Source organism: Myodes glareolus, chromosome 4, assembly GCF_982192425.1.
Source record: "Myodes glareolus chromosome 4, mMyoGla1.1, whole genome shotgun sequence".
Taxonomy (NCBI): domain Eukaryota; kingdom Metazoa; phylum Chordata; class Mammalia; order Rodentia; family Cricetidae; genus Myodes; species Myodes glareolus.
The window spans coordinates 99,337,747-99,360,885 of NC_142029.1; the positions used below are offsets into that span (position 1 = coordinate 99,337,747).

Consider the following 23,139-nt stretch of genomic DNA (forward strand, 5'->3'; position numbering starts at 1 on the left):
AATCTCTAATCTTATACTTTAGGGCCATTTTAAAGTACAGCCAGGGCTACTTAAACCTGAGTAGTGAAGTCCTACAGTTCCTCTGAGACTGAGGTGGCCCTAAGTGGCTGACAGACAGGTTGTTTACTGCAGGGACAGCCTGGACAAAGAGATGACTTACAGTCAGGTTGAACACGGTAGGATGGTGCCAGCTCCCGTCAGATTACTCCTCCCATTAAATTTATGGACAACTTAAAATTTACGAATTGTTTATCGGGAACTTTCTATTTCATACTTTCATACTGTCATTTGTTATGGGTAATTGAAACCTGCAGTACAAGCCCACTGCTGCATGATGGCTTCAAAACAGCAGCTAGGGAGAAACTATTCTGTGACAGAAACAGCAGCTAGGGGAGCTACGACAGTTTAAAGCATTAGGAAGATGGAAAGTTCCCAGAGCCAGAGGTTCAATCAATCAATCAATCCATCAATCAGTCAGTCAATCAATCAGTCAGTCTCTCCCCTCCACCCTCAGCCCCTGTTGTCTCCTCTGTCTCCTCCCTCCTCCCTTGGATGGCTCACCTGTGGAGGTGTGTATTCTGTCTCTAAAGTACCCCGCAGACTGTGGTTACTAATCCACTCATGAGGGCTCCATCCTCATGATATAATCACTTTTCAGAGGTTCTGTCTCTCAATGCCATTTGAGGTTATGATTTCAGTATATAGATTTTGATTGACACAATTCAAACTTTTAACCTTCTAGCTTAGGAAAATGTGGAAACACTGGAATTTGGAAGTGGTGCAGACCATTTACAGAACTGCTACACAAAACTTCAGGAACATCTGAAATCACCTAGGAGGGAAACATGGGCTTCAGGAGAGAGCAAGTATAGTGCAAGAACAGGAACTCCATCAGCTTCTAAAAATGAGAAAGATGAGGGATATAAGGATGGTATCTGAACATAAAAAGGCACTTACAGCAAGCACTTGGTCACCATTACTCTAAACAGAGAGACATTCCAAGCATTTCGACCAAAATCAGGAAGAAAACAAGGATGTCCACTCTTTCCATACCAACTCAGCAAAGTACTTGACATCTTAGCTAGAGCAGTACTGCAGGGGACCAAGGGAATACAAATAGGAAAGGAAGAAGTCAAGGTATTCATGTTTGCAAACAATATGATTATATATGTAAAAGACCCTGAGAACTCCACCAGGAAACTTCCACAGCTGATAGACATTTTCAGTAATAGTAGCTGGGTACAGAATTAATACAAAAACCAGTAGCTTTCCTATATACAAATGGAAAACATACTGAGAAAGAATGTTTCTTTCAGGGAAACAGTATCTTTTGTAATAGCCTTAAAACTTGTGCAACAAAAATTTTAAGACATTGAAGAATTAAATTGGAGAAGATATTTGAAAATAGAAAAATCTTCTGTGCTCATGAATCAGTGGGATTACAGATTCAGTGCAATCTCCATAAAAATTCCAACACAGTTCTTTACTGAAAAAATAAAAAACAAACCTGAAACTTCGTATGGAAATAACAAAATATCCAGGGTAGTTCAAATAATCTTGAATAATAAAATAAATGTTGGAAGTATCACTATCGCAGATTTAAAGTCGTGTTACAGAGCTCTCCTAATAAAAACAGAGGTTGACATTAAAACATACATGCCAATCAATGGAACAGAATTGGAGATCCAGAGATAATTCTACACACCTATGAATACCTGCTTTTTGGCAAAGAATCAAAAGAAAATACACACTGGAGAAAATCTAGCATCTTCAGCAATGGTGCTGGTCAAACTGGATGGCTACAGGTGGAAGGATGCACAAAATCTGCATCACCCTACACGTAACTCAGCTCCAGTGGATCAGAGACCTCAATGTAAAACCCGATTCCTTGAATCTGATAGAAGAAAATGTAGAGATTCACATGCATTGGGGTCCCATAAGACCAACAATTAATAAACGGGTTCTCATGAGGCTAAAAAACTTCTGCACAGCAAAGAGCAGCATCATTTTCCCAAAGTGGCAGCCTACAGAATGGGGAAAATGTCTTTATCAATTATATACCTGACAGAGGTGGTTGATGACTCCACCCACAAAAGGACTGATGTCCACAGGACCTAAGAAACTGTGGCAGCATGCACAAAACCTGTACAAGTTGAAGCCAGACACAATCCCAGCATGGAGAAGGGGAAGTGAACAGAGTTCACCTCTAACCCAGAAGCTATTTGGGATTGCCAGAAGAGGGAAAGTCGGTTTTCTCCAATGGAGTGACACTGGGTGTATCAACCCCACCCAGGGCAGGCAGCATCTTAGGAATAGGTGGACAACACAGAATACATTGTATGTTTTTGTCTTTTTTGCTTGCTTGTTTTACTTTGGTATTTTTGTCTTTGTTTTGATTTTCTTTTATCATCAAGTGAGAGAGAAAGAATATGGAGTTGGGTGGGTCGGGAGGTAGGGAAGATCTAGGAGGAGTCGGGGCGGGGAAAGAATATGATCAAAATATATGAGGAAAACGTAAAAAGCCAATTAATATTAAAATTAATTTCCACAGACAATGTCATCATGCCTTATCACATGACTTTAATAACTGGCTTTTTAAATTTAAAAATTTCCTCAAATTTGAGGGATTTTCAACTATTCTTTCTTCTTCTGCTGTTGCTATTCTTCCCTCCACTCCTTCTTCTTTGTGGTTTTTTTTTTTGGACAAGGTCTTGCTGTGTAGCCCAAACTGACATCAAATTCAGTATATATACAAGCTGGTCTTGGACTTCCAATCCTTCTGAGCCTCCCAAGTGCTGGGATATCAGGTTCATGCCCTCATGCCTGGTCAGCCATTATTTCTTCAAATACACTGTTGATATAGTTCCTTTTTCAATTTAAATTTTTATTCTTTAAGAATTTTTTTACATGAGTATTATGTTTACTCCATTTCTACCCTGTTTCTCTCTCCCTCCAACATTTTCTATGTCCCTCCCACTCCCACTTGAATTATTGACCTCTTCTTTATACATACATACACACACACACACACACACACACACACACACGTATATACATATGCTCCTGCTGAGTTCATTTAGTGTTGCTTGTATATTTGCTTATTTAGTGCTGACCACTTGGGATTGGATAATCCATGGGGGAGGGTCTTGTTTCTAGAGAAGACCGACTCTCCCTCTCTCATTTGGCATTAATTGCCTATAGCTCTTCATCTAAGGGTAGGACATCTATTTTTCCTCTTCCTCTTTTTCTGTCCCCTCCTCCTCCATTTCAAAGAATATGTGTATTGTCTGATTAATGGTGTTCCCTAAGTTCATTTGGCCCTGTTCATATTTTTTCATTCATTTTTCTTTTCTTTCCCTAAAGTAGATAGCTTCAAATAATCATTTTAAGTTCATTTATTGTTTACTTTGTCTAGTAAATATTCTCTCTCTCTCTCTCCCTTTCTCTCTGTGTGTGTACGCTTTTTAGGTTTTTCTGAAGTTTTTCCATTTATTTATTCTTTTACAGTTTCATATATGAAATATTTATCACACATATGTATGTGTTCTTTGATCAAAGCCCTCCTTTTTTCCATCAAATGAAGCCCCAGCCTTTCCCCCCTTTCTGGTTTGTGGTTCTCAGCATCACCTAGGGCGTAGCACATGCTAGCAAACTGTTCTTCCCCTGGATTATGTTCCTTATGCCAATGTTTCCTTGTGTGTGTGTGTGTGTGTGTGTGTGTGTGTGTGTGTGTGTGTGTGTGCGTGCCTCAAGGCTTTTTGGTTGAACATTAGACATTGAAAACCCAATTATCTTTTCTTGTCTCTGCAGATGATCAAGGAAAACATTCACTAACTAAAGACATTTTGAACTTAGACAATCAGCCCAGAATGAAGATACATAGTCTCTTATATTTCCTGGATTTATGTTCTATCCATGACCAAACCCTCATTTCCTTTGCATGTCATTGTGATGGATTTAAATTTAGATATCATGGTTCCCATAACCCATTTAGCTTTTAATTGTTTATCTCTTTGCCCTAGTATAAGTACGGAGGGCCCATCATCGCTGTGCAGGTGGAGAATGAATATGGCTCCTATAACAAAGATCGTGCATACATGCCTTACATCAAGAAGGTAAGGGCCATTTAATAGATTTCCTTACATTCCTTCCATGAAATATATTACAGACTGTGACATGGTGCCCTAGTACTTTCCTGAAATTAATACACCAGGCCTCTCAACACCACCTTATTAATTAGTGAATTTTTTCTGCGTTCATTTCTCCAGAGTTTTTACTTATTTACCCTTGGTTGATTGAGTTTACTGTGATATGTTTAGTACTCATATAGTATTGTTTGTTGTTTTGCTCTTCTGGCTTTTTTGAGGGGCATGCCACCCAGTTCCCAAGTAAATCACACATAAGCCTTATTCTTAGTTATGAATGCCTGGCTTTAGCTTGGGTTGTTTCTTGTGAGCTTTTCTTAACTTATCCTTACTACCTTTGCCTCTAGACTTTTATCTTTCTTTGTTTCTGTATACCTTTCTTTATTTTTTTCTCTGTGACTTGCTGTGCAGTTGGGTGGCTGGCCCCTGCTGTCCTCCTCTCCTTGTTCTCTTGCTCCTAGTTCTCTTGTTCTTAGTTCTTAGTTCTCCTATTTATACTCTCTGCCTGTTATCCCCGCCTATCCTTGCTCCTGTCTCGCTATTGGCCGTTCATCTGTTTATTAGAACAATCAGGTGTTTTAGGCAGGCACAGGAACACAGCTTCACAGAGCAGCGTAAACCACTGTCACATACCTGAAAATAATATTCCCCAACAATAGAGTGTCACAGGGGCTAAGAATAAAGGAGTTACCTTAATTAAGTGGAGGTGATGAAAGCTTTGTGGAGTGTCTCCCTCATCCTAGCATAAAGCCAGATAAGTGGTTGTACATGGATTTCATTGAGGAAATGTCAAGTCCCTGACTAGCTACATGCCATACTCATCCTAAGGACCTCTGGGACGGTGCTTAGGCTCAGTGACAGGGCAGGTAAGACCTTCCAGTTCACATGGCATGCCAGAGAGGATGGCAGGGGGACAGCAAAGAGGAGCCTGACATCCAGATCCGGTTTCTCTCCCTTGGTTGCTGAGGCTTTGAACGAATGCCTCAGTTTCCCCAAGTTTCCTTTTATCTTTTACAAAGTGAGGTTAAAAAGAGTGCCTGCTTCTTTAGTGTTATGTGAAGTCAAGAGGTCTGGTACACAGGAGGTTGTCAATAAGTCACTTGGATAGCGTCATTGGCATTTCTTTCAGTGCCCTCTGGAGGGCTGGCCATGGTGTGAGCTCTCTGTGTCCGGCTGACTAAATGCCGATGGTGTGGGCACTGTACCTATGTTGTCACCCCCAGTTTCATTTTCCGTCTAGAAATCACTTCTGTTCTCACAGACTGGAGACTGATGCTCACATGCTCCAGAGTCTAGTCTCTGACTTCATGGCTCTTCCTTCTTACTTGAGGAGAGCTCTTAGTAGGACACAGGCTGTCTAGGAAGGGTGGGATCCTCAAGCTGGAAAGGAGCGAGGTAAGCACTTGTTGGATAAAAGCCTGTTCTGGCCACAGACTCCAGAGTCTCTCTTGCTCTGGTCCTTTGTCAGTCTCCCCAGAGCACTGGGCCATCTCCAGCAGTTGTTTACCAGTGATGCAGCTAAGGAAAGCTCCAAGGAGTAGAGACTAGCTCCTTAGGGGGCCTTGTCTGTACAGTCATACTTCCCTGATGCCTGGAGCTCCACCTGCTTGAGGCTCTTGGGAGGATTCTCCTCTGAATTGTATGTAACTTCTCCTGGGGGTGTTGGCGAGATGTGCATCCCACTGACCTTGAATGACCTTGGCCACGATCCCCTCAGCGTTCTGAGTCCTACTCTTATCATTTACAAAATGGGCACAAGAGTGCCTTTTCCTAAGGCTTCTGAGTGTGTGAGCTCTGTGCTTGGCAGTTGACTGATACTTAGGAAATAGCAACTGGCCTTTACAAGGTAAGGTTGGAAAATTAATGCCTGTAAAATTAAGGGTGTAGAAAATGAAGTGTTCTGTGTCAGTGGGTAACTAGTTGGTACTTGAAGAAGGTTGTTCCAGGGCTTTTAATAGACATTTTGCCAATATTCCTCATGGCTTAAATGTTCCAGCCCCTGTCATCCCTGAGAGTTGGAGCCCCTTCTACTCTGTCTTTACAGCACATGGGTCTGCCATTAGGGTTAGATGTTACCCCTCTGTTTCCTGAAGAATTCAGTGGAAATAATCATCTTTGAGGACTGTTTGAGTCCAAGGTTCCAGAGTGGAGTGTGTGTGGGTGGACACGTTCTGAGTTCAGCCCCACCTCTCACATGACCACTGTAACTGATCATACGTCATTCAGCCCTTCTGATACTGTCTGTACTGTTCAGATGTTGGCTATGAAGAGTGTAGGAGACAGTCAAGAGTTTAGCGCCATGCCTAATGTTCTGACATTAGCAGTTATTTGACCCCCAAGCATAGTTTCATTTAAGCCCTCCAAGGATTGCTTCAAGTTCTGCTGAGTGTGGACAGTATCTGATGGCCATGCCAGGAGGTATGGCTGGGTCATCATAGCCCCTGCCACTGGCCAAGCTCACACACGCTCAGAGTGGGGAAGAGACAGGCTTCTTGTTTGTGGTGTGGATGAAGGGGAAATAATAGTGTTCCACTGGCGACCTGATTTTCTTGCTAAACTTTCTCGGTAAACAAGTAGTGACCGTGTGATAGCATGGTATCTAGCCCCAGTGAGCCAGCCTCTGAGTAAGCTTATGTATATCCCCAAACTGACCAGACCTTCAGGAGCAATTGGGGTCTGCCAGAGCTCAGCAGCCTGTCCTTTGCCACACTTGGAAACCAAACACTTATTGGAACTTCGCAGAATATTGTAGGCATAGACAACATGCAGAGATACACTTTGCTAGATTTTTTCTCTCTGTGTGGACTACCTCAGCTTCAGCAGTGACCCTGTAGGAGCTCTGAGAGACGAGGAGTGAGTTTAACTTGCCTTTTATCCCCCAAACAGGCTTTGGAAGACCGTGGCATTATAGAGATGCTCCTGACCTCAGACAACAAAGACGGCCTGCAAAAGGGAGTGGTTGACGGAGGTACCTGAAGGAGGCTGCCTGCCTGTCTCTTCTGCACAGTCCTCTGGGCATAGTCTGAGATAAAAGCAGGAGTTTCCCTGGTGCCTGTGGTGTACAGGGCTTGGTTCTCTGGGCTGCAGGGCTATCAGGCTCCATAGAAACTCCCATGGCCCCTTCCTCTTCTTTTTAGCAAGTGCCTTATCATAGATCTTCCAGATACCCAAGTACTTGGTCAGCTGTATTTGGTCATTGTTCTTGCTAAGCATGTGGGGCGCTCAGCATGCTACAGGTAGCTGCCCCATTGGCAGGTTTCCTTTTATCAGAAAACTGCAGCTCCATTTCCCCGCAGTTGCATCAAACCTTGCAGTTATTCTCAGCCCTCTCCTGCCCAGCACAGCAGCTGCTGGCGCATTCTTTTATCTGTACGTTTCTCCTCAGATGTGTTTTGTCAGCTTAGCTGTTGCTGCCCTTCCCACCTACAATGCTGCGGTACTTCACCCATTCCCCATCAAGCTTGTCTTAGTGCAGCAGTTTGTGCCCACCTTAGAGAATGCAGCCCACAGGCCAAGCCTTTTAAAGTACACACCTAGGGAAGCGAAGCGGGAGGGTCAGGAGTTTGAGGCCAGCTTGGGCTACAGAGTGAGTTCCAGGCCAAGACGACAAATATCTCTAGACTCCGTGTTCTCTAACAGATAAGCTTATGACCCAGATCATTCTGCCTTACCTCTTGAGCTCCAAGTGCTCCGTAGAGAAGAAAGAGAAGCATGTACTCCGAGAATGGCCGCATGGGCTGCCCACACAGCAACCCCTGAACACCCCTCCCCCGTCTTCCCTCACACGGCCTTTCCCACTGCCTGCACCCACAGCCCCGCACATGACCCTGACTGCACCCCAGCAGCACACCTCACAGTCTCCACACACATGGCCGGCCGAGCTGCTCCCCAGTGTATGCTCTTTCCCTGTCTGTTCCACCCTCCTGGCTCTGGTCTGTTTCTCACGTACACAGAGCATCCTCAGTCTGGTGACTCTGCGTACCTTCTGGGAATCTGCATGGCTCGCTTCCCTGGAGGACTTTGCAATGAGGTTTTCTCTGAGAACCTTATTAGACCATGCACCCCATTCACAAGGCTCAGCCCACTCTGCCATTTTGCCTTTTAACCTTTGGAATAGCTAGCTTAACTTAGTTCTCTATCTCCCAGCAGCAGTGAGCTCTGTGGGCCTGGGACTGTCTCATAGGGCCCGTGCTTGTACATGCGCTCATGCATGATTCATGCTGACAGAGGCTGTGTGTAACTCCTTCCGTGGCCTCTGTGCTATGCTTCTCTGCAGTAGCACCTCCTCCTGTCTGTTCTGTTTGTTTTGTATTTCCCTCTCTAGACTGACCTGTTTGTAGATGGTGACTTTTAACTTGACTTCCCTTCCACTATACCTGGCATGCTTGCCTCTGGGAATGACTGTTGGGTAGATAGGGAGGAAAAGGCTTTTATCTGTAGCAAGTACCTTGAATGACACATTCATGCTCCTTGGTTCTAACAAATATCAGTAGTGATTCCTGTTAGTTCCACAAGGTGGCACCATCCACTCATGTTTGCTAGCAAGGCTCACCTGATGGGGTTATGGGGTGTGAGACTATAAAAGGCCTTTGAAGCTGTTCTCTCCCATTCCCACCCATCCTCCCCGTCAAGCAGCTGAGATCATTGCTGCCTGGAATGATTGTTTTTTAATTTAAAAAGTTAAAGCATTCATTCCTATGGCCTATAAGTAAAATAATAATAATTTAAAAAACTTGTCAAGAAATACACCTTCCCCAGAAACAACCATCTGAAACTGTACTTTTTTCTCTCAAATTTTACCTTGCCTTCCTATTTCTATACAGCCCACACATGCAACTCTACATCTATTGGCTTAGCGTTCTGAAGCTGTCCTCCTGTTTCCGTGGATGGCTGGGCTTCCCTTGGTCTCACACACCTTCCCTTTTTCACTGGTGCAGTTACAGGGCACTGCACCTGTTCTCTGCAGGTCTGCTGGTGGGCTTTGCTGCTCTGCAACACGAGAGGCTGCAGGTCTGCTGGTGGGCTGCACTGCTCTGCAGCGTGGGAATCAGGTCAGAGTGCTTAGGTCTTACCTTTAGTGGAGTCAACATCTCATTTGCTTTTCTTTCATCTCAAATCTTCCTCTCTTTCCTTCCCTGCTCTCTCTCCCTCCTTCCCTCCCTCCTTCTCTCTCTTTCTCTGTTGTGGGAGGCTGCTAGTTCGTTTCAGGTATCCCGGACCTGAAATAATCACACAGAAACCATGTTATTTGCAATACTGTTTAGCCAATAGCTTAAGTGTATTTCTAGCTAGCTCTTACATCTTAGATTAACCCTTTTCTATTATTTTATATTTTACCATGAGGCTCATGGTTTACTGGCAAGGTTCAGCTGGTGTCCAGCCTCTGTCTCCTGCTGAGGCTATGTGGCTTTCTCTCTGACTCCGCCTACTTTCTCCTCCTCTATCTGCTTGGAATTCCTGCTTTTCCCTATTCTGAGCTGCAATAGGCCCAAAACAGATTCTTTATTAACCAATGTTATTCACAGCATACAGAGGGGATTCTCTCTCTCTCTCTCTCTCTCTCTCTCTCACGCACGCACACACACACACACACACACACACACACAGTTCAGGCTGTCCTCAAACTCATGATCATTTGCCCTGGCCTCCTGAGTGGGATTACAAGCATTCACTGCATGCACATGGGGCTCATCCTGACCTTTGTCCCCAGCCTTGTCACTCTTCCATCTCCCCTAGTCTATGTCTTCACAGAGACCTCTCCAGCTCTCATTCTATGCCTCCTTTGTTTGTAAACATTTTATTTGTTCCTTTCACTAGTTCTGCGTGCCCTGACTTTCTGTTAGAATTGTACCCAGTTTTTGAGGAGAGATGAAGCTCTCAAGATGAGTAAAGGAAGTGAGCATTTCCTCTGTGGGGGTGAGGGTGCCATGGGGACTGTCACATCAGGAACCCCAAATATCAGTGTCTAGAGCTACTGTAGAAGCCGTCTCTGGTTCTTGTGCAGATATTTGAGGAACAAATGTGAGGGATGCTTAGGAGCCCCTTGCTCAGGAATCCTCTTTGGCCCTTGCTTCTACTCTTTACCCCATGCTCCCAGGGCACTGCTTCCCGAGAGTATGTCAACCCCACTGAGGGGATGGACACTGGAGCAAAGGAGGCTTGACAGCAGGGCTGGGAGGATGCCTGTGGATGGAGAGGGTCCCATTCATGGTGCTCAAAGTGGAGGAGGGACTTATGGAATCTGGTAGAAAGAAGCAAACCCACCTTCCTAGGCCCCTCCATGGTTTTCACTTTCCCAGGCTTCCTTGGCACTTTGTGCTCACATCCCTTCTGCATTTGCTCCCTGCAACCACTTTCTATCCCTGTCTTGAATGCAGTGGCATGTCAGGATGACACGGCATAACTGTATGTGTGTGTTCAGCTAGCCCCGTGCATTGGTTTGATTTTGAGATTTTAAACAGGCTTCCTGAAAGGAATGGTTAGCTTTAGACAGGGAGAGTTCTAGTTGGGGATCTTCCCCTGTGGGTTGCTAGAAGACAGTGACATGGCAGGACAATGTCTTGGTGTGAAGGGTGCTGAGTTTGCAGCCCTGATCTGCTGCTCACAAATTGTGGGCCACGAGGGAAGCTCCTGTACCTTCACAGCCTTAGCTTTGTTTTCTCTGCTGGTTACCATGGCCGGATCTCCTGAATGGTAACTGGGACTGGCCAGTCTTTTAGTCACTCCTGAGCCCATTCATCTCAGCTGACCATTCAAGTGGACTGTAAGCAAGGGTCCTGGGAGTCAAGTTCTACAGCTGGCTGTGACTGTGGCAGGGCCATGGCCATCAGCTAGCAGTAGCATTTTTCTTGAGTGTGCTTTTCACTTATGGAAAGCTGTATACAATACTGGTTGCATTTTAAAAATAAACACATCATGGAATAGAGTAGACTGAATTCTTAACAAGAAATGAGACATGAGTCTTCACTGAGATCATTGCCCTTGACGTACAAAGGCCTCACCATTGCACCTGGCGTGCCATGGAGAGCTCAGGCTCTGGTTCCTACGGCAATCGTTCAGAGAGCCTTTACTCTGCCTGCAAACATTACAGCCAGTAAAATCAGATGCTGAGTGTTGTGGCTATGCTCTCTAGTGAATGGCGCAGTATCCAAGAACAACCATATAGGCGAGTCTCTTGGCATCACAACAGCCAGCTTCTAATGGGAGGTGGGAACAGTGTTTGCACTAGCCATATTTTTTATGCTGGTGGATTGAAGATTTGGGTAATTCAAAAAGTCTTTGTGACTTCAAAACTATGCCTTTTCTTTCTCTGTTGCCTTCCCAGTGCTGGCCACCATCAACTTGCAGTCACAGCAGGAGCTGAAGGAACTAAACAGTGTTCTCTTATCTGTGCAGGTAGGTCTGGCCCAGGGAAGTGGGGGTCTTCTAGCTTAAGTACAGGGATTCCGCATGCCTGCACCGTTCCTGGAGTTCTGTGATGGGGACTCAGCTCTCCCAGAATCTTGGCTCATGCCACATTGCCTGGGAGGGAAGCGGCTTAGAGGCTCTGCTCTAAAGTTTTTCTGTGTAAACTAATGCCATCCAAGTGTGCTGTGCTCTGTTGAGAAGGGCACCTTTGGAAGCTTTTGGCTTTTATGGATTCTGCAAGCCACAGCCTTGCTTGGAGGGATTGAGAGTGAAAAGAAGTCTCTCTGTTCCATAGTGTAGAACGTACCCTACCCTAACCTTCAGAGCCCCATTAGCCCTGGGAATGTTTCTGTTGTTATCCCTAGGACAGGAGGCCTGGTTGATTCCAAGTTGAGACAAGAGAGAGAGAGAGGTTTCTGGGTGTGTTTCACCTTCTTCAGATTGATGGTCACACATCGCCCGATTCCAGTTGATGTCTCTGGTTTGTGTGTCTCTCCTAAACAGACAGATGTGATTGGGGCCAAGCTGTATCCCATGTTCAGAACAGAGAACCCATCTCAGCCTGGCTTATGGAAGGGCGTGAATGCCCTTAGCTTGCCCCCACCCATTGCATATCCACCAGGGTCCTGGAGCAAAACTGATAAGAGTGTATTGACATGGCTCGATGCCCATGGGGATCCTGAGCCAACGGGGTGGGCATACTCGAGGTCCACTGAGTAGGCTGTTTGTTCCAGCTGTTGGCCTTTCGGAGTAGGGATGGTATCCTCAGGTACACTGATAAAGCCATAATGACAGGTAGTACCTTGTAAGGTAAATATGTATATATGGTGTGACTACTCCTGCAGTATAGATGGTGGCCAGAAAGGGGTGGGAAGGTTCTTAGGAGGAGGGCCAGTTTGATTGCTGGTAGACTTTTCAGAGGGGAAGGAGAATGCAGGTACATGTTTGGGCTCAAGTGGAACTCTTTCTTCTCATTTTCTTTCTCCCAGCATGTCTTGGGTCTTTTCTCTGTAGGGGTGCCTGATCTGTCTTCCTTCATGACTGATTTTAGGGCCTCTGTCTTTAAGAGTCTGTAATCTACATGGGAAGAGAGAATCACAAGATGTTGTCTCAAAGTGACTAAGCAGAGTTGCAGTTGAGAGCTGCCAAGGAAAGTACAGATTCCGGCAGCTGCTTAGGATCTACTTGGTCACCTATTGTGGGACTTTGGACACATTGTTTGGCTCCTCTGTGTTTCTTTCCCCTTTATTTGAGTATAGATATAATGAGAACCTTGACTTGAATAAGGTAATGTTTGAAAAGTACCCCACTTTACTGGTAATGGAAGGAGTGTCTGTGTTGGTCCCTAGGAAACCTGCGATGCCAGTGCCATCGGGCTGGCTGTCCTACCAGCAGAATGGCACTGCTGAAGTGCTTTCTTGTGTAACCCATGACATCCGCCCTTGCTTAAATAAATGGCTTTGTGTAAAGGACTTCATTGAATGGACACTAGAGACCCCAGTACTGGTTAACTCTGGGGTGTTCATTAGTCCTCGTGTGTATGTCCAGTGAGGAAGGTGATTTGTGCTGGAGATTTTTTGAGTACTTCCTATATACCACAGGTTTATACACATCATTTGATCCAATTCTCCCAGCGAGCCTAGGTGCCAGCTACTGTTACTGCTGCTGCTGTTTGTGGTCAAGCAAGGAGACAGAAAATGGATAAGGCACCCAGAAGATAGTCAGCTTAGGGTTGGTTGCACCACATTCTGCAGTGAGACAGCTTGGTCCATTCTGTACATTCACTCCTTCCCTACACCAGAGAAGGCCTTAAGTAAACAAATCCACAGTTGGCACTAAAGGTTGCTGGAATTTAGGACTTCGACTGCTTTTCCCTTTGGGGTGACTTAAATGTGTGCATAGCATGGCATATCTTGGGATGCAGACAGTGTGTAAAGAAAAACAAAGTTACTTCTTTCAAAACAAACAAAAAAACACAACAAAACAAAACAAACTGTGGCTATGCTGGATTTTACTCAGCGACAAGTGGCACCTTCTATACCATGGACTATTAAGTATACCCCATCTCTCTGGAACATGTTCTATTCCTTTTTATGCAGTTTCAAATGTCAGGCCAGCCCATGAGAGAGGATACTTAATCAGCTGTCACTGAATAAATGAGGAATGCTTTCTGGCCCAGAGCATAAAATCTTAGCAAATGAGTCTTTTACACCTGCCTAGGTGTTTTCAGCTTTTGCAAACGTGGTGGAACCAAGCATAGTCCCCAGATGGTCTCCGCATGCTTGGAGAAAGCAGGTGTCACTTCAGTGTTCTGAAGTAAGAATTAAGACTTGTTCAATATCCTAGGGAAGTATGGATCCAGAGTGTAGCTGTAGCGCTTACACCATGAGTCAAGATCTGTCAAGATCTGATGCTCTTGTTTGGTTCTATAAACTGTTGTTTAGATCAGAATTGAAGGAAGACCCATCCTGAAGCCTGCTGACTTCCAGATACAGGAAAGCAGTAATTTTGGCTTGTCTGCATCCACAGTGTGGCTCTCAAATGTACTCATCCAGAATAGGACATTCTTCTTCCCTGGTAGAGGGTAGGCAAATGTTGTCTTGAGCCATAATGAAATCCAACCAATGTTGTAAAGGGCATCTAAGGTAGTTGGCAAATTCTGATTCTGAAGTTTAGTTTGAGCATAGACTTGTGTCTTCTTGTGAGCAACCAACATGCACTCTCAAAAGCACATTAAACATCAACTCTGGTAGCCACTTCTACATTATGCCAGCAGGTGGTGAGGCCACGCGTGGTGAGTGAATGAGCTTCATCTGTGCTGTGCACCTACAAGTCTCTCAGGCAAGGGGTAGATGGCCAGGGAGGACAAAGGTACTGGGGTTCCTTCCAAGAAGGGTGCCCCTTTCTCCCTTTGGACTAGCCAATCTTCCTAATTCTCATTTTGTGGTACCCAGGGCATTCAACCAAAGATGGTGATGGAGTACTGGACAGGGTGGTTTGACTCATGGGGTGGCTCCCACAATATCTTGGATTCCTCTGGTGAGTGCTTTATTTTGCCTACATCTAGTATGTATGTTATGTTAACTCTGAGCAAGATATGTGTTTTCCATTCCTTGGCATTATGAATGGAGTTAGAGGATGCTAGGTTCCTGGGATCATTTGTGTTCATACTCAGCTCTTGGTATTTCAGAGTCTTAACTTGAAGTAACAGTAGGATTTTCATCATTGCTTTTCTGTGTTGTTGTAATTAGAAAAATAGTATACTTATTATAAATATCTAAGAACTGTAGGAAAGTTTAAAGAAGAAATTAAAGTCCTTGAGTACATGTGAAGCATTTTGATGTAATTAACAATATAGGCAGCCCACAGTGTTTCTCTAGACAGAGCTAGAGCTAGATTGATCAGATCTTCACACCCATCCACACCCACCCACCCACACACGCACACTATTCTATACTGCTGAATGTAGGAATACTTGGGGTAATTGGACATCACTCTCTTAAAGAATTTAAAGAGACCTGTTGTGTTGATGACTAAACCACCATTTAGTTACCCAGTTCCTTACTGATGGTTACTTAGTTTTGGGATTCGTTAACTGAATACTACTTAAGTGAGCATCCTTGAACATCTAGTTTTGTATAGTTGGTCTGTATTTCCATATGAAAACGGCTACATCAATGCAGTTTTAATATATGTATTTACCTCTCCCCTTCATAAAGTAGCCTACAGGTCATTATTAAATGAAAGTACTCATTTCCTGCAGATATATCAGTACTGAGTATTAAAATGGTTTTTAAAAATTTTTCCAGTTCACTAGGTCAGTATTGAGTTTGCATTTACTGTATATATCATACAAATACCTATTAATTGACCTTTTATTTTGTTGTTGGATACTCTTTGCACATCCTTGGCTCATTTCCTAGTTAAGAGAGGACTTAGGGACATAGTCAGAACTATTGTGTAATGGGGACCCATCTCTTTTGCATTTCCTTGGGGCAGAGTAGCTGCTGGGTAACGTGCCGGCTGGTAGTGTAGAAACAGCCTATTGGCTACCTATTGTCCTTGGAAACTGAGTGAGCCAGTGATGAAACTGACCTGGGGGAACTGGGATGTGGGGCTTCCCTTGTGCTCTGACCCATTCTAAACATCCTCCTCCTTGTTCTCCTTGAAGAGGTCTTGCAAACAGTGTCTGATATCATCAAAGCCGGCTCCTCCATCAACCTGTACATGTTCCACGGAGGCACAAATTTTGGCTTCATAAATGGAGCCATGCATTTTAATGACTACAAGGCTGATGTCACCAGCTATGGCAAGTATCCCAACTGGTTCTTCCTCTTCCTCCCCAGTGTTTATAGGGTTGACATTTTGGTGGAGAGTCCTTTAGAAAGAGTTTCTGTCTCCTTTCATGACTTTGGCTATATAATGTCCAGGGAAGGGATAGGCTTTGACTGACTATTACTTCAAAACTTCTAGAGCAGTCGGTGCCTGGGAACACCTTGCTTCCTTGAGGGACCTCTTGGGGGACCAAGGGAAGGGAGACAAATCTAGAGTGATAGGGGTAGTAATAGACTCCCCCTTCTCAGGCCCTTGAGAAGGTTTGATGTTGCCCCCCCCCACTTCATAATAAAGATGCTTTTCTTCAAAATTGCTGGTTTGAGAACTCTGTTCCCCCAACCCAGTTTCTCCTCCTTTCTTCTCTTTTCCTTCATCATTTTGCACTGTTCTGGGGACAGGAGAGACTGTGAGAGGTCAATGGCTGTTTTGCAGACTATGATGCTATATTGACGGAGGCTGGAGATTATACTGCCAAATACAGCAAACTTCGAAACCTCTTTGGAACCTTCTCAGGTACAAACAGGCAATAGATTCAAACATCCACTTGGGTCCACACTCTTGCCCAGAGCCTTGGAGTTTCTGCTGTCTTGCTATCCTACCTCAACTTTAGCTGATCCATATTCAAGAATACTCTAAACTATTAGGAATGTAACTCAGTAGAACTCTTGCCCAGCATGTGTAAGACCCTGTGTTGTACCCTGAGCACTGCCAAAAAGAAACAAGTAAGCAAGCAAACAGGCAAGCAAACATTCTAGACAAAGAAAGTTTGAGTGACTATTTTCATCATGGTGTGCCCCTTGTATTTGACTTGTACTAAGCCTATTTGTGACATATGAAGACATGAGGAAACCCTGCCCTTGTTGACGCCTTGTGTTCTAGAGTAGTTCCAGCCCTGAATAGGGCCAGTGGTTAATATTGCTGTTAAAATGAAAGGAGAGCATTGAGCTGTGGGTATGAGGCTGGAGGAGACCATGAGGACTGAGTCTTGAAGGGAGGGCCATGGGCCATGGTTTCTGTTGCAGGTATCCCTCCACCTCCTCCACCGGAACTTACTCTTAAGATGATCTATGAGCCAATGAGACCATCTTTCTACCTCTCACTGTGGGATGTTATCCTGCTCTTGGATGACGTAAGTGCTGCAGGCTGGGCATCAGGGATAGTTATCAAGAAGATAGGACCAGGTCCTTTCCAAGTGGGGTTCTGGGATGAGCAAAGCCACGAGCAAAGAGAATGCATTGGTGCTGGAGCAGGAACTGGGAAGGAACAGAAGAGCTTGAACTTGTTGCCCCCCTCTCTAGCCTCCAGGGTAGGCCTGGGTCATGAATAGAAAGAAGAGTGGAGGAAGGGATGATTCTTCCCCCATGAGAAGGAAGAGGGCACCTGCAGTTGTTCATTCTTCTGTGATACAGGAATGATAGTGGCCTAAGGATTCTAGTAGATTACAGGACTCTAGTGTGATCTCCCTTTTCCTGCTGACCTTATTTCTGTGACTCTAATATTAGAGCCATGAGTTTAAGCTAGTAAGAAGACAGAGCAGAGCAAAGAGGTTAGAGAAACCTTGCACCCTGTCCCTGGTGTTCTTGCTGCCTATGTGAAGACTTTGACTTAGGAGCAGCCTGGCTCCTGTGCCTTCTTGTGTCTCCTTATGTAGCCAGTCCAGTCTGAGATTCCCATCAACATGGAGAACCTGCCAGTAAACAATGGTAACGGGCAGGCCTTTGGGTACATTCTGTATGAGACCACCATCTTCTCCTCTGGAGTCCTCAGTGGCCTTGTGCGCGACAGGGGGCAGGTAGGAGCATCTCCTCTGAATTCCCAGCACTTTGTCATGATAAAGCGTGGCAGTGCGTACCTTAGTCTTTGCCCTCAGAACCAGCTGATGCCAGTGTATGAAGCTGTCTCTCCACTGGCTGCAGATTACACAATCTTCCCTCGTAACTGTGGTGCTCACTTCCCTCCATACCTGTCCAGCACCTTCAGAAGTCCCCACAATGGCACTTGTTTTGTTGTGTAGCAGGGGCTCCTCGTTTCTCCCTCCTGTTGATCATGACTTTTATTTGCTCACTTTGGCAGGTCTTTCTGAACAGAGTATCCATAGGATTCTTGGACTATAAGACAACGAAGATTACTATCCCCTTGACCCAGGTTGGTTATTCCAGGGAGCTGGGTGATGGCTAGGAAACTCAGTAGGGGTCAAAGAGGAAGACCAGGAATCCAGGAAGCTCCTTAATTAAGAACTGGAAAGAGAAGGGCACACCTAGCTTTCTGACCAGTTGGGGCTCTCACTCCCATTCTCAGAGCATAGAGAATAATAGGAACACAGAGCTCCCCAAGTATAGCTGGGCTATCAGGCAGTGATAACTGGTTGCTGTGTTCCCGACAGGGTCACACTATGCTGAGGATCTTGGTGGAAAATCGTGGGCGAGTCAACTATGGGGATAATATTGACACTCAGCGGAAAGGTGGGTCCTACTATAGACCAGGAGAAAAGCTATCATCATGCCTCAGGCTTGTTTATCTGCTCACCATGAAGCACGTCAACAGGCCATTGGGCCCCTTTCAGGGAGGTGGTTTGTGGAGGCCTGATGCAGGGAGAGGCCTTAGGCTGCCACTGCAAGACAGGTGGTTCCTGGAGGTTTATTGAAGGGAGACGATGCCTGTTTTTACCTTCATGCAAGTCCTGGTTAATGCATCAGGAGGATTTGGCCACTTTCTCTTTAGTGTTTCATAACTGGATAGTTCATGTACCCCTGGAAGAGGCTCCATAAGCCATGAGCTGGCCTCTCAGTCTTTGTACTGAAATCTGCTTTGGTGGGCGTGGGCCTCTCTGTTTGCAGGGCTGTAGGTAAGGAGCAAGGAATGGGAGTATCCTGGAGTCCATGAAAGAATATAATATACCTACATTCTTGGGTCTTCACACTGGATTTCTGTTCTCATTTCTCAGGAACACTCATAGGCAATGCTCTGGACTCAGGGGGAAGCTAGACACGCAATGAACACACTGCAGTTTGCTTTCTCGCCCCTCCATGAGTATCCCTCCAGTACCCGTGCCTGTGTCCCTGGCTTTCTGAATCATTAGACCTTTAGTCCCTTTTTCCCCCTGTCTGTTTATATGTGAGTAGTTTCCAGCACAGTTTAAGGAGGGAACTAAGTTAAAGGAAGATCTTCCTATGACAAGAAGTTGAGGAAATTCCATTTCTTATCCTCTGCGTTTGTGGTGGAGGAAGCATTCACCTCTCTTTCCTGGTCAGAAAGTCCACGTGTCCAGAAAGTAATGGGGCCTCAGCTCTTGGAGCTTCCCCTCCAGAAGAGCCTCAGATTCGTTATTATAGGTCCCATCTAGCACTACCCACATAACAAAGTAGCAGCATCTAGGCCGCCATCCTAGACCCTCAACGGTTTTCCAGGATTTCTCCACAGGCCTTATCCCCTTGCTTAGTCTTCCTTCTCTGGAGCCATCTTACCTCTTTGGTTGTTCTGGAGTTAGGAAGACCTGTCAGACTATCCAATCTTTATTTCCCTGGGATTTAAATTGAGTGTGCCCCGACCATCTGTAGAATCCCTCCCTCTTGTCCAGTTCAGTGTTTGCAGTTCACAGACCTTCCCTCCAGAAATACATGTGCTCACACGCTTGTCCCTGCCATGGAGCCTGCTCCAGGTTCAGCTGTGTCCACAGTAAAGGTGCTGAGCAGCCGCCCTTCCAGTATGCAGGTGCTTACTGCTGGATACCTCTGTGATCTTATATCTTCACCATTTAGATGTCTTTAAAGCTAACTTTAATCTTAGGTTGTACAGAGAGTTCTGACTGGTTGACCAGATTTTCTACTCTGAGACCCTCATGATCCACAAAATTAGGCTCTTTGTCACCATTTAGCCACATGGCCTTGCCAGAAGAGGTCAGAAGCCAGATGTCACACTCTGACACCTCAGCTTTGTCTGTGTTCTCAGTGCCCTGCTCTTTATGTCAGATCTGGGGCTTGACAAACAGTGGTCTTGCTTATTGCCACTTTTGACGTCTCAAGGGAGGCTTTCGTCCAAGTGCAGAGTTCCTTAGGCAGCATCTGCTTTAGGAAAATCCTTGCTTCATCTTTCCTGGATTGTCTGCACATGCCCTGACTGCAGCTATGATGCCTGTCTCCCGACTGGGGGCTTGCTCATCTTTCTTTGCCTACTTTCTCCAGGTTTAATTGGAAATCTCTATCTGGATAATAATCCTCTGAAAAACTTCAAAATCTACAGCCTGGATATGACAAAGCCGTTCTTGCAGAGGTGGGTCCCTGAGAGTCTGGTATATAAGGCCATATACCATAATATGTACCTAATATGTAGCAGGAGCCAGGAGTGCCTTGGCCTTCCTGTCTGGATTCTGCAGAGTTACAAACAGACCCAAAGGCCAAAGTGACATACCTAAGGTGACGGGTAGTACTAGCTAGAACCTATGTTTCCAGACTGGGAAACGACCATCCTGCTATCTTGCTGCCATTCTATGACCTGGTTGACAGGCATGTGACTTCTAGCCTTGTTGTGGGGAGGGATGCGCTTTAGGAATTCGATGAAAGTCTGAAAGCAGATGTGAGATGATCCTTCCCTCTTTTCCCTGCTTACATCCTGTTCTTAGGCTCATCATGGACAAGTGGAGTTTCATTCCCAAAGAGCCCAGCTTTCCTGCTTTCTTCCTGGGCGCCTTGTCAGTGGGCATTTACCCCTCTGACACATTTCTGAAGCTAGAGGTTTGTAGGACCCCTTTCCTTCCCTATCCTCCCATTTTCTTGGGGCACGGAGCCCAGTTGGCTTCAGTGGAGTGCTCTGTGACACCTCCTTGTTGCCCCACATGATAGGAACCCTGCGACTTCTCTGTGGTAGAGGAGTGGGCTCAGAGCAGAACCACCTGTGGTACTTCTCGTGTGTGGGTGGGTTCCTGTGGACAGTCTGAGGTTGACTGCCCTGCCTGGAAGACTCATAGCAGTGGGGTGGGCTGACCTCCATGGATATCAAATTTGGTTCACGTTGGTCTTTCAGGAGCATGGTGTATTTCTCACTGCATCTGTTTCTGGTGTGACTTTACCTTTGGGACGTTTGTAGTAAATCAAGTCTTTCCCTATTATTTTCCAAGGGCTGGGTGAAGGGGGTTGTATTCGTCAATGATCAAAACCTTGGACGCTACTGGAACATAGGACCTCAGGAGACTCTCTACCTCCCAGGAGTCTGGCTAGAGAAAGGACTCAACAAGGTGGGACCACTTCTAGGCTCCATCCCCTTTCCTTGTAACTCTCTTCCCATCCCTGTTCTCCTGCTAGCAAGCTGCTTCTGTACTGCTGAAGTGCTTGGTCATGAAATAGGAAAGGGTGGGTATTCGGTCAACTTGTTCTTCGGCTTTGCTTGGTGATGACTCTGCACTCACCGCTTCCTGCCTCCTTCCATCCTCGACCCCACACCCTTCCTCCCATCCTGCTGTCTCACCCAGCTGCAGGGCAGACCTCAGAGTTCAACCCTTGTTTCCCACAGGTCATCATCTTCGAGGAGACAATGGCAGGCTCCGTGGTACAGTCTACTGATACCCCCTACCTGGGCAGGAACCATTATGTTAACTGAACAACAGTCCCAGCCTTCCTGCTGTGGCTGGCGACTTCCTTCCGTCCTCTGCTGCAGGAGGGTCTTCATACCTAGCAACCTCAGGGAACAAAGGGCTATAGTCAACTCAGTCCAAAATCCTAAACTTGAGGGGACTGAAGAGAAGATGGGGTAGCATTGTCTAGGATACCCTCATACTGAAATGACTTCTCCCCAGGTTTTGTGGTTGAGTCCCTTTCTGCTCCCCTAATCTTTCTGGGGAGGCCATAGAGCTGTCTCTGAGGGTGAAGTACGTAGTTGGAGCACCTTCAAAGAAGGTGCTGAAGCTGGGTGGATACTGCCCTCTTCTGGAAATGAAAGCCTCACGAGGCCAACCTGCAGGATACAGGAAGGCTTTTAAACATCCTAGGAGGGCGTGGCCGCTTTCTGCTCTTGAATTTGCGGATTTGCCACTGTTTGTAGAGCAAAGACAAAGCATGTCTTACTTGAGTCAACTTGATTTATGTTTCGGCTTTCCTCAGCTAGTTCTGGGGTTCTGGAAGAAACATACATCTTTTCCTTTTCATTCTGTCTCTTATGACATTGAATCAGTTGATAAGCTGGGCTTAAGAGAAATAGACATGTTCAGTACTTATCTTCCTAAGTTAAGAGAGCATTTGCTATTGTTCTGAGTGAGGAGGAGAGTCACCAAAGAGGAACAGCTTCACCAGGGGAGGAGCTGGGGATTTCAGCAGAAGCCACCTCATATCCATGCTCTTTGTGAGGGAATGGCAGAAGGCTCAGCTAAGTGGCACTAGGCAGCTGCTTCTGACCCCACAAAAAGAATTTGGGGTTTGCTACAAGCCACAGGTCTAGCAGGGGCCTTGTTTCCAGGCCAGCTGACTCACTGAGCACTCTTTCCCCTGACTGAAAAAGCAGCAGGGAGGAGGGAAAGCGGCCAGTGTCTGTCCTGTTGTCTCAATCCAGGTTGGAGACTCTTGTTCTAGGGATTGAGTGCAATGGCTTGCTTTGGGTTTGCCACCCTACACTGCAATAAAGCAATAGATTTGAAACAAATCTTCTTTGTGGATGTCTCCAGCTTGTCTGTGCCACTCGAAGCAATGGGAGAAAAATCCAGACACTGATGGTACCCAACTGGTGGATGGCACATGCCCTGGCTTCTTACCACTTTTCCTGATTTTAGTTTTCTTTGAAATGTCATTGTGTTAAGAACAATCCAATCTCATGCTGGTGGATAAGAATAAGAACATTCTAGAAAGCCAAAACCGCAATATATAACTTAGCCTTAGGTGAGAGTCTCTATTCATAAATTATATTGATATGTACTACTTTCAGCTGGCTATCTTCAATAATAGTGAAAATCAAAGAACACACATCTGTGAGGACAGTGTCCCTAGAGAAGCCCAGTGAAGATGGATCAGGCAAGCGTAGGGTGAACGAGAGGCTCAGGCTGGCGAGCTGGATCCTCGAGTGTTGCTGAAAGCAAGGCTTGCGGTGGAGTCAGGGTGTGCAGGCTTGTGTGTAGCAGCTGAGCTATGAGCCCTGGTAACTTACTTATGGGTGCTCGTGGGGCACAGCCCATGTCTCCCTGGGCCTGAGAAATTGAGTTTGTTTTTTTCTTTCTTATTGTCTTTCTTTTTTAGATGTGGTCATGTTATGTAGCCCAGGCTGGCCTTGAACT

The 23,139-nt window shown here is 45.6% G+C and overlaps 1 protein-coding gene across 2 annotated transcripts in view; it reads left to right on the top strand.

Moving 5' to 3' along the window:
- The window catches only part of LOC125416044 (beta-galactosidase-1-like protein 2), a 39,980-nt gene extending 17,466 nt beyond the window's left edge, over positions 1-22,514 (top strand). For both annotated transcript variants that reach the window (XM_048458713.3, XM_085689798.2), the window contains exons 6-19: positions 4,023-4,115; positions 7,032-7,113; positions 11,470-11,540; positions 14,507-14,591; positions 15,724-15,861; positions 16,320-16,400; positions 16,910-17,016; positions 17,539-17,679; positions 17,961-18,032; positions 18,271-18,349; positions 20,069-20,156; positions 20,506-20,617; positions 21,001-21,117; positions 21,393-22,514. In XM_048458713.3, the coding sequence (XP_048314670.2) occupies positions 4,023-4,115; positions 7,032-7,113; positions 11,470-11,540; positions 14,507-14,591; positions 15,724-15,861; positions 16,320-16,400; positions 16,910-17,016; positions 17,539-17,679; positions 17,961-18,032; positions 18,271-18,349; positions 20,069-20,156; positions 20,506-20,617; positions 21,001-21,117; positions 21,393-21,479 (1,353 nt within the window). In that variant the 3' untranslated portion in view covers positions 21,480-22,514. The remainder of the gene's footprint in view (positions 1-4,022; positions 4,116-7,031; positions 7,114-11,469; positions 11,541-14,506; positions 14,592-15,723; positions 15,862-16,319; positions 16,401-16,909; positions 17,017-17,538; positions 17,680-17,960; positions 18,033-18,270; positions 18,350-20,068; positions 20,157-20,505; positions 20,618-21,000; positions 21,118-21,392) is intronic.
- The last annotated feature ends 625 nt before the right edge of the window (positions 22,515-23,139 follow it).